The sequence below is a fragment of the Haliotis rufescens genome, unplaced genomic scaffold (assembly GCF_023055435.1).
Source record: "Haliotis rufescens isolate VD_foot unplaced genomic scaffold, xgHalRufe1.0.p SCAF_9, whole genome shotgun sequence".
Classification (NCBI taxonomy): Eukaryota; Metazoa; Mollusca; class Gastropoda; order Lepetellida; family Haliotidae; genus Haliotis; species Haliotis rufescens.
In genome coordinates, this window is record NW_025964383.1 from 39,419,330 (window position 1) to 39,431,678 (window position 12,349).

General features: G+C 41.6%; 1 protein-coding gene across 2 annotated transcripts in view; it reads right to left on the reverse strand.

Moving 5' to 3' along the window:
* LOC124139570 overlaps positions 1-12,349 on the reverse strand; it is an 85,969-nt gene that overhangs the window by 33,927 nt on the left and 39,693 nt on the right. For both annotated transcript variants that reach the window (XM_048391129.1, XM_046506745.2), the window contains exons 8-11: positions 7,732-7,814; positions 5,552-5,591; positions 4,231-4,323; positions 2,922-3,184 (exon numbers count right to left, since the gene is read on the reverse strand). In XM_048391129.1, the coding sequence (XP_048247086.1) occupies positions 2,922-3,184; positions 4,231-4,323; positions 5,552-5,591; positions 7,732-7,814 (479 nt within the window). The remainder of the gene's footprint in view (positions 1-2,921; positions 3,185-4,230; positions 4,324-5,551; positions 5,592-7,731; positions 7,815-12,349) is intronic.

Consider the following 12,349-nt stretch of genomic DNA (forward strand, 5'->3'; position numbering starts at 1 on the left):
GACAGAATAGAAACCTTTTTCAAATTGCAATACAGAGCTCCAGATAACTTTTTGAGCAATTGAGTTTTTACTCTAGGGTTTCCATTTTGAATGGGTTATAAGTAATAATAATATTACATTTTTAATTGGGTAACCAATATTTTTTCACTCATCTATTTATTACTCTATTAGACTTTTTCCGAAAACGAGTGAACATTTTAAGATTATAAAACAAATGAAATGTTTTACATGCATATATAACAGTTCTAAATATACAGGCTTGACTCGGAAAGTAGATTAGCTCGTAACTGTGTTTTGTAAATTAGCTCCTTTGTACGCATGCTGAAGAAGCTTCATTGGGTATTTACGTGAGCTGTTTTTATACATTTGAGTTTTTCATTTAATGCATGCGTTTCTGTTCGCAAGTTAATTGAAAGTAATTGGGTTTGAATATTCTTTTGGGGTATTTCACACAAATATGCGGTGTATCTGTAACATTGGCAATAAAGAAAACTAACAATGACTGACAGCGTGTATTGAGAAAGCTAACAATGACTAAAGGTGTATTGTGAAAGCTAACAACATCTAATGGTGTATTGTGAACGCTTACAATGACTAACAGGATGTATTGAGAAAGCTAACAACGACTAAAGGTGTATTGTGAAAGCTAACAACATCTAACGGTGTATTGTGAACGCTAACAATGACTAACAGGGTGTATTGTGAAAGCTAACAATGACTAATGGTGTATTGTGAAAGCTAACAACGACTAACAGTGTATTGTGAAAGCTAACAATGACTAATGGTGTATTGTGAAAGCTAACATTGACTAACAGGGTGTATTGTGAAAGCTAACAACGACCAATGGTGTATTGTGAAAGCTAACAACATCTAACAGAGTATTGTGAAAACTAACAATGAATGACAGGGTGTATTGCGTAAGCTTACAAGGACTGACGGTGTATTGTGAAAGCTGACAATGACTAACAGGGTGTATTGTGTAAGCTACCACTTACTAACAGGGTGTTTTGTGTAAGCTACCACTTACTAACAGGGTGCATTGTGTAAGCTACCACTTACTAACAGGGTGTATTGTGTAAGCTACCACTTATTAACAGGGTGTATTGTGTAAGCTACCACTTACTAACAGGGTGTTTTGTGTAAGCTACCACTTACTAACAGGGTGTATTGTGTAAGCTACCACTTACTAACAGGGTGTTTTGTGTAAGCTACCACTTACTAACAGGGTGTATTGTGTAAGCTACCACTTACTAACAGGGTGTATTGTGTAAGCTACCACTTACTAACAGGGTGTATTGTGTAAGCTACCACTTACTAACAGGGTGTATTGTGTAACCTACCACTTACTAACAGGATGTATTGTGTAAGCTACCACTTACTAACAGGGTGTTTTGTGTAAGCTACCACTTACTAACAGGGTGTATTGTGTAAGCTACCACTTACTAACAGGGTGTTTTGTGTAAGCTACCACTTACTAACAGGGTGTATTGTGTAAGCTACCACTTACTAACATTATAATCTGAATACTGCACCCTCTCGGCTATGTGCAACAGATGATTTTACTGTATAGACCTGTGACGATTCCGGGGTAGAATAGGTCTTCAGCAACCCATGATCGGGTGGTCAGGCTTGCTGACTTGCTTGATGCATGTCATCGATCCCAAATGTGTGGATCCATGCTCATGGTATTAATCACTGGATTGTCTGGTCCAGACTCGATTATTTACAGACCGCAGTCATATAGCTGGAATATTGCTGAGTGCAGCGTTAAACAACAAACTAACCAATTACTGTTTCATATTAAGTGCTTGTGCGAAAAGTATTGTTCAAATTTCTGAAACCAAACTCTTAGATTAAAAATGATAATCATTGATAGTAATTACTGTGTTTGTTTCAGGATTAAGATTACCTTGCATATTTTCTCGTAAACAGCAATCGGCTTGACACACATTTTCTTGGAATCTACCGGTGATTCGGTTAAAACTTACCAAGTGATATAACGTTAAAGGAATTTAATGCAAGGATCCAGAAAAAAAAGTATCTGAAACTATTTTTTATTGGGAATAATATATTCCAATATCATGTTATTTTAGTTGCATTTTAATTAAATATATTTAAAATAATAATAACCCTAAGCGTAGCACTTAGGTGTAGCCGATTGCTATTGCCGGTTATTTTTTTCACATGGAACTATTTGACCAGTCACCGTCAAGCCTCCCACGCATGTGATCACAAGAACTACATGTTGACAGAATCGTCAAACTACAACAAATATGACTTTTAACTAGTCAACGTATGGCATTTATGATATATGTATCCATTCTCTGTCAACTAAAGTTCGCTTCAAGGCGTCAATAGCGGTAATCTGACCGTGGTTGCTGTTAATAATGGTGAGTTGTGAGATCGGAAGATCGCTTCACACATGATTTCGCCAAAATAAATTAAAACAATATTAAAGGAATTTTGAATAAAATTAATGAAATAAGTTACAAACATAAGTCCAGATATACAAACAACACTTTTTATAGCAGCTGGTGTAATTACATGATTAATTTGCGTACTTCAGTATGGATTTGTTGACATGGTATTTCCGGTGTTATGTGCTCATGCTAAAGTCTTTGTGTTAAGGGAAATAAACATCAAAACTCATTATAACTCGTGTATAATGTGCCACCCCTTGTACACAGCTGTGTTTTTTGTAAAAAAAAGTGTGCACTATACTCCAGAACATGGTAGTTATGCTAGGACGGAGAACAAGCTATGAGATTTTCAATTTTCAAACTTAAATTCAAACTCTCAGAACAATGCAATTGGTTCTGATATTAATTTATAGGTATTGTCTCTACGTTTGAAATATCTTATTGAAAAGATAGCAGGTTTTTCTCCGAGGGTACATATAATCTGTCAAAGACTCCCACTACCTTGGCTGGCACTGGAGAAGGAGGCAGAGGGGAGACCGGCGCACAGATTGGGCTGAATGTGAAGCGGAAATCTATGGATGGGTAGTCATCCTCATCTGGATCATCGTCATCTTCAGCACCATCATCCATGAAGCCAACATCGTCATCCATGAAGCCACCAACATCATCCACTACATTGTCTTCATTCGCTTCATTGTTGTTGTCGTCGTCGTCATCTGATGGCGCGGCTTCAAGATGGTGGCCGACCTCATCAATCAGTGATCCTGGAGGTTAGAGATGGGATCCATTACACAATGCAGGCAGATTCACATCAATTATGGCTGCATATGTGTGGACTCAGGCTTAAGAGTCAACTATGCAACATTTGGGGGGTGGGTGAGAGGGATTGTACCTTTGTCCCACCCCTAATACACCCCCTATCCCGTCCCACCTAACTTTATCCTACACCTCCTGCAATGCCCCACCTCTTATCCCCACCCCACCTACTGGCATCCACCTCTTATCTCCACCCCACCTACCTTTCTCCTACACCTCCTGCAATGCCCCACCTCTTATCCCCACCCCACCTACTGGCATCCACCCCCTATCCCCACCCCACCTACCTTTCTCCTACACCTCCTGCAATGCACCACCCCCTATCCCCACCCCACCTACCTTTCTCCTACACCTCCTGCAATGCACCACCTCTTATCCCCACCCCACCTACCTTTCTCCTACACCTCCTGCAATGCACCACCCCCTATCCCCACCCCACCTACCTTTCTCCTACACCTCCTGCAATGCCCCACCTCTTATCCCCACCCCACCTACCTTTCTCCTACACCTCCTGCAATGCACCATCTCTTATCCCCACCCCACCTACCTTTCTCCTACACCTCCTGCAATGCACCACCCTTTCCCCACCCCACCTACCTTTCTCCTACAATGCACCACCCTATCCCCACCCCACCTACCTTTCTCCTACACCTCCTGCAATGCACCAACCCCTATCCCCACCCACCTACCTTTCTCCTACACCTCCTGCAATGCACCACCCTATCCCCACCCCACCTACCTTTCTCCTACACCTCCTGCAATACACCAACCCCTATCCCCACCAGCCTACCTTTCTCCTACACCTCCTGCAACGCACCACCCTATCCCCACCCCACCTACCTTTCTCCTACACCTCCTGCAACGCACCACCCTATCCCCACCCCACCTACCTTTCTCCTACACCTCCTGCAACTCACCAACCCCTATCCCCACCCCACCTACCTGTATTCACCACCTCCTGCAATGCACCCCCCCCTATCCCCACCCCACCTACCTGTATCCTCAAACTCCTCCTGCGAAGTCTCCCACACTGACTCATCAAGGATCTTGGCCTTGTTCGGCTTCCGTTCCCCCTTTGGTAATAAATCTGGAAATAAAAAAGATCCATGTCACACACACCTGTTTTATTCCAAATCCTGATGACAATAGGTTATTTCTGAAACTACCACTAACTACACAACACATTTAACAACCGGGATCACCTTGTCACCTTGCTCCAAGCAATATTTGTGACCAGCCATAAGATAAGGGACCTTGTGGGTGAAAATTCACAATTTGCCTTCTTATTATTTTGAAAAAATACAATATCTTAGGAACAAAAATAATAGAATTTGCAAGCTTCAATTCATATTTATTTACAGAGATAAAAGGCATAAAAGATTTGGACTCATTTTCTGCAAGGTCTAATTTTCAGACTAATAACTGTTTATGTACATGATGTAATAATTGCAGTTTTTAGATATAATGTGTGATCAATTGAAAGTAGACATGTATGCTGAAATAGATTGAAATAATGTTTTTATTACATAATGGAATGACAAGAGAGAAATAAGAATTTCATAGTCTGCACACATGGCAAATTTGTTTTACGTAAGCAAGTTGACGTCAAACGTGCCCCTTAATGGCGTCACAGCACAATTGTATCCGAGCACCCCTAATGTCCCTTTCCTCCAGGTGGGTCACTTTATCATACAAAACTGGCTTCAATTAAAGATATCACTTGATCATTGGAGAGATCAAGCTACATCTGCAAGGATATATTGCTACAATGAAATTGCTTCACAATGCTTTGCAGACTATTGTGATATCATCAGCTACCATGACGTCACAATCAAATGATTCGGGTTAGAATAGGTCTTCAGCAACCCATGCTTGCCGAAAGATGTGACTAATGCGATCGGTGGTCAGGCTTGCTGACTTGGCTGATGCATGTCATTGTATCCCAATTGCACAGATCTATGCTCATTATATCAATCACTTGATTGTCTGGTCCAGACTCAATTATTTACAGACTGCCGTCATATGGAATATTGCTGTGTGCAGCATCAATCAATCAATCAATCAATCAATCAATCAAATCACATCACTAATCTTGCCGCCAGTGAAGCTGGTCAGCTGTACTATATACATTCAAGACACTGCTTATTACTGTTTACAAACTGGAAAAAATTGAAGAATGATTTCAGTGATAAATATAATTTTTTCCTGCTATCTTTTGATATTAAATATAACAATTTGTGTTAATATACTTTATTGATATCAAGAGACACTCGGTGAGAATCTCTATGAAACAAACTCAGGCATTGCACACTTACCATTGTCCTTCAAAAGCTTCCAATATTTTTCCAATTTTGTCTGAAACAAGACACGAAAAGTATTATCTGTGATGATTCTTTTATGCATGTAAAGACTCAGACAACGTAAGTATAAATTCCACATTCTTCACCCTATAAGTACACGATTACTTCTATAAGTACACTATTACTCCTGTAAGTACACTATTACTCCTGTAAGTACACGATTACTTCTATAAGTACACGATTACTCCTATAAGTACACGATTACTCCTATAAGTACACAATTACTTCTATAAGTACATGATTACTCCTGTAAGTACATGATTACTTCTATAAGTACACTATTACTACTGTAAGTACACAATTACTCCTATAAGTACATGATTACTCCTATTAGTACACAATTATTTCTATAAGTACATGATTACTCCTGTAAGTACACGATTACTCCTACAAGTACACAATTACTTATTTAAGTACACAATTACTCCTGTAAGTACACGATTACTTCTATAGGTACACAATTACTCCTGTAAGTACATGATTACTTCTATAAGTACATGATTACTCCTATAAGTACACGATTACTTCAATAAGTACATAATTACTCCTGTAAGTAAACGATTACTCCTACAAGTACACGATTACCCCTATAAGTACACTATTACTCCTGTAAGTACACGATTACTCCTATAAGTACATGATTACTTCTATAAGTACACAATTACTCCTATAAGTACACAATTACTTCTATAAGTACACTATTACTACTGTAAGTACACAATTACTCCTATAAGTACATGATTACTCCTATTAGTACACAAGTATTTCTATAAGTACATGATTACTCCTGTAAGTACACGATTACTCCTATAAGTACATGATTACTCCTGTAAGTACATGATTACTCCTGTAAGTACACGATTACCCCTATAAGTACACTATTACTCCTATAAGTACATGATTACTCCTATAAGTACACGATTACCACTATAAGTACACTATTACCCCTATAAGTACACGATTACTCCTATAAGTACATGATTACTCCTATAAGTACACGATTACTTCTATAGGTACACAATTACTCCTGTAAGTACATGATTACTCCTATAAGTACATGATTCCTCCTATAAGTACACTATTACTTCAATAAGTACATAATTACTCCTGTAAGTAAACGATTACTCCTACAAGTACACGATTACCCCTATAAGTACACAATTACTCCTGTTAGTACACGATTACTTCTTTTGGTACACGATTACTCCTGTAAGTACACGATTATTCACTACAGAACATACCAGTTGTGCACTGTGCTTGTTGCCTATAACATGGATTTAACTTATGGCTCTTCACCTTAGTGGAAGAAAAGTAATTATATTGTGAAAGATTAAGGTGAAAAGGCTCATCATGTAAATGAGCTAATCACATCTTAGAAGGGTCTGCAATTGTATTGTTTAACATGAATACCCCACTTTGACATAGTATACTCCCGAGCCGACCACTCCTTTTTTGACCCCTTAAATGTCGAGCGCCAGGTAGGGGAATAACAAGTATCATCTTTTAACGCCTTTTGGGATCGAAACCCTGACCTTAGCTCTCTGGGCAGATGCCATATTCACTAGACTACAGAGGTGGCCGGAGACCGAACCCCTGACCTTCCTCCTCCGAGCAGACGCCCTATTCACTAGACTACAGAGGTGGCTGGAGACAGAACCCCTGACCTTCCACCCTCTGAGCAGACGCCCTATTTACTAGACTACAGAGGTGGCCGGAGACCGAACCCCTGACCTTCCTCCTCCGAGCAGACGCCCTATTTACTAGACTACAGCGGTGGCTGGAGACCGAACCCCTGACCTTCCTCCTCTGAGCAGACGCCCTATTTACTAGACTACAGAGGTGGCTGGAGACCGAACCCCTGACCTTCCTCCTCCGAGCAGACGCCCTATTCACTAGACCACAGAGGTGGCCGGAGACCAAACCCCTGACCTTCCTCCTCCGAGCAGACGCCCTATTCACTAGACCACAGAGGTAGCCGGAGACCGAACCCCTGACCTTCCACCCCCCGAGCAGACGCCCTGTTCACTCGACTACAGACAAAGTCTGCTTTTATGAAGAAAGAAGAAATTTCAAAATCAACATTCCTTGAAGACAGAAATCTTTAAAGGAATGAATACTGTCCGCAAGACACTCACCAGTGATTTACTTAGTTTTATTTCAACATCTCTTCCACGTTTTGAAGATTTGGAGAGGTCCGACTTTAAGGATTTCAGTTCATCTGAAACAGGAGAGTACATGTAAGATCACTACAGAAATAAATGTGTATTTACAGTTCACCAGAACCCCTCATCTGGAACCCTGAACCTACACCACTTCTTTCGCTTATCTCAAGATGATTTTGGTTTGTTTGCCACACACTGCAATATTCCAGCTATATGATGGTGGTCGTATATAATCTAGTCTGAACCAGACAATCCAGTGATTGACATCATGAGCATCAATCAATGCAATTGGAATATAACATGCATCAAACAAGTCAGCGAGTCTGACCACCCGATCCTGTTAGTCGCTAGTGACTACAATGTCGCCTTTTACAGCAAGAGGGGATTGCTGAAGACCTATTCTTCTCTGGATCTTCACAGGTCCCACTAGACTGGTATTGTCTGTACAGGGATTTATCTAGGGTTCGAAACTAAGTGCCCTTGGCTGGCAAACTGCGACAATCATTATTTTGAACAAAATTCAATTTTTTTTAGTTCTTATCTTTGGATAACATCGGATTTAATGCAATAATGTGAAACCAAACATAAAAGTCTCTTCATCTATGTCGGTCCTGTTATCAGTGAAATCTAAATCACCTCTACATAACATTAGTTACATCTATAGCAGCAGGAACAGGGAAATGTGTTAGTCCAGTTGGGGAATTTCTAGTGACATCTGCACAGACTTGTGACTATATCAGCCTCAAGGCAGGTTTAACAACATTGCTTCCATATACCTGTATACCATGCCACTGTATTTTAAAGGGGGCTAAACAGAATTCACTGCCACATATATTTTTCCTATTGGTGCAACAAAGTCCAGGTCAAATAACTGTGCCTTCTAAAGTGTTGGTGCGATGCACTGTCATAGGACGATGACAGGACATATCAGCCATGGCATAGCAGGTTGAGGTGGATCCACAAGCACCTGCATGCATCCCGCCCCATCACTGATGGCCACACCATGGCATAGCAGGTTGAGGTGGATCCACAAGCACCTGCATGCATCACGCCCCATCACTGATGGCCACACCAAGGACGAGCAGCACTGGTTTTTACTCTACAGGATTACCATGAGTGAGTCCCCATTCACTGCTGGGTGAACAAAGGTGAGCAGAGTACGTTTCCACAAGAAAGTCACTTGCCTAAGGAGACACGAGTGCTAGAAAGGTATAGAAACTCGTGGGTCAGTCAAAGCTGCTCAACCAGCTCACCCATCCAACTCCACACCACCACCAACCATGCTTCATTTCACCTATTTTGTGACCTGTGCGCTGGACACAGGACCATGTGCTGTGATAAGCTACTGGCATGCCAAGGAATCTGACCCTTGGTGTGATAGCAGTGGATGGGAGCATCAAGCATCCCGGTACAGAGCACAGCCACATTGTAGTTATAACCCACAGTATCCCATATCACACACTAAGTCTATGTGCAAGCACACTTGGGGGTGGTGTTGGGGGGTGGTGAGGGGAAGGGCCGTGAAATTATTTCGGAACTTTGTGGACATATATGGCTATTTCATCCCACCCGCCTAGTATGAACTCATAAAACAATAATCACTTATCCTGTTTATTGGCTTCATGTCCCTATTGGCCTCCACCTATGTGTTCTCTGTCCATCCTGTTGTGACAGCATCATCCCTTTGTTGTCAACACCTACCAACGTTATCCCACTCATGTATGCAATTGTTGTTACTGTTAATCCTCTATCGTTAATCCTCTACTGTTAATCCTCCACCTACTATATATATTCCGTACTATGTCCCTCATTCAGTCTTGCTTGACAACGGTATAAGGATCTATAACGAAACGTCGCTTTTCACAGTATTAAAGAAGTTGTTATCCATAAAATTGTGTCTATCTTGACATATATGCCATCTAATATTCCCAGTAGACAAGCACACACACCTGCCCAGAGGTTAAGCATATATATATATTTATATATATACACTTTGTCTTCCAGGGCCTAGGTAAGCTGACACGACCCACATTTCTGTGTGTAGATGTCTGTCACAGCCACTGACATCTTTATTGCTACAATACTCATCTCCGCCTATCAAAAACATATTTAATTTATCATGTTTGAAGCCTGTCCTAGAGACTCAGGGCTCATAGTAGTTATTGCTGAGTCAGCTTCTTTGTTAAGTGGAACACAATGGAAGTTGAGGACCACCCGGTTCTTTTGTATTGCTATAGTCACGGACAGTTAATCTGTCATCCCCACTGGGACTCATGTACAAGGAGATTGTTACGCTGTGACTAGTGTAAGGTGATGTGATATGGGGTTCAACGTCCTGTTCAAGATTATTGCACTTAAATGGCTACATGCATGCCTTTAGCTCTCTGGGCAGACAATCTATTAACTAGAAAACCGAGATGGACGACTATTGCAAGTCAGTCATGGCAATAACATAATAAGATCACTTTGCCCAATGAAAGACTATGCCAAACTGGCCTTCTACTTCAATTCATCAAGATATGATTTTTAATGGAAGACTGACTCAACCCCGGGACAAGTGACAAGCAATGTGACAACCGAGACCTGTCAAGCATATCGCGACCTGACATTTCTCCCAAGTGATGACTGGAGAACCGCCACCCCTAGAGAGTGCTCGGTGACCCTGCAGGTTGGCGGGTTGATATGACGGGTATATCATTGTAAGTGGGACAATACCAATGCATCACATGATCAACTGACAAGGTTGTGGTATATATAGATATACACCATACCCCGGGCCTCAGTCACTATCAAACACTGGAGTATGTACCTGTCACTTGAAATGCATACCTGGCATTGACGAGCAAAGGTAAGTAACACCTTTGTGGATCAGTGTGGAAGACAACCTACCTGTCTGTGAGTATTATCATGTGATCAAAGTAGCAACTGCAGCAGGCAGCACAGGTAAGGGTAGAGAAAATACAGGTAAAACGCTGTGAAATTGTTTACCTGGACATCTGGCTGAATGGAGCCGATGTTAATGTTGATTACAGGTAACTGAACAGGTAGGAAGGTCTGTTGTTGAGTACACAATGTTACAGTTATACTGGAGATGATGATTATAATCCTGATAACTTATCTAAGCTACACCAAGGTTCAGTTGAAATGTTATATGCACTGTATCACAGTGAGTGAGTGGTTGAGTGGTTGAGTGAGTGGTTGAGTGAGTGGTTGAGTGAGTGAGTGAGTGAGTGAGTGAGTGGGCAATTGGTTGAGTAAATGGATGAGTTGAGTGAGTGAGTGAGTGAGTGAGTGAGTGGGTGAGTGAGAGTGAGTGGGCAAGTGGTTGAGTTGAGTGGTTGAGTGAGTGAGTGAGTGAGTGAGTGAGTGAGTGAGTGAGTGAGTGAGTGAGTGAGTGAGTGAGCGATATTCCAGTCATATGATCCAAATGGGACAGAACCCAGAAATCTGGCACAACAAACCAGGGCCTTAACCGCTAGGCTAAAGTGTGATGCTTATACCAGCAACATATGACACGCTCAACTAAAGGAAACCGCCCCTGTCAGGTCTTAGCGTTCACAGTTTGCGATATGTTATCAATACTTTGGCAAGTAAATCAGTGAGAGAGATGGTCTGACGCTGATTGTAACAGTATCCCTATCATATTCGGCGGGGTACAACAAGTACGGACTTCACACACTGTACTCATGTGGGGAATACAACTACGCTTTGACCACCAGGTTTACCACACCAGAGGGGGACAGCATGTGATTCAAGGCCACTTTAAACATTATTTCAGTTATATCACAGCTAGCCTTGCTCCAAGGCTGTACTGAAAGATAGGTCCATGGATGTGTAGTAATTCTATCCTCCTAATAGTCAAGTCTTTAAGGACTCCAGGCACTTTTTAAGACAACTTGTTCTTATTATTTACATATTCAAGAAATTATGATTCAAACTAATAATTATTGCCTGGGAGACATGTGCAAGTCTATATCACAGCCAGCATGTATGTGTGAGGAAGGCCTAGCATGATGCAGGTCAATGACCCCATTTTAGTCACAAGCACAGGTTTCGTACTGACTATGCTGACAGGTCCCTGAACCCATATGTTATGTTCAAGTGAGTGAGTGAGTGAGTTGGGTTTAACGCCGCTTTTAACAGTATTCCAGTTATATCACGGCGTGTCAGCTTGATGTGGGAGGAAAGCCCGAAGTGATGCAGGTCTCAGACATTTACCACTTTGGTGAAACCCACGAGCACAGGTATGGTGCTGACAAACCTAGAAACACAATCGGGGTGAACCGGGATTCGAACCCACAATCATAGGTTTCTGGCGTGGCCAAGGGACGCAACTCTGCACAGTGCCTTAGACGACTGGGCCACCCGTGCCCCCCTGTTATGTTCAAGATGACTGCACTTGGATGCATGTGTGAGTGAGGGTGTGTTCCAGCATGCATGTGTGCATGTGTGTCTACTTGTAAACAGTTGGACTAACATCACATTCACAGTGCTAGCTCACTGAGAAACCACACAGCCGTTACCATGGACACCCCACTTAAGACACATAATGCTGAATCTGAGTTGACCAGTCCTTGTTTTAAGCCCCTTA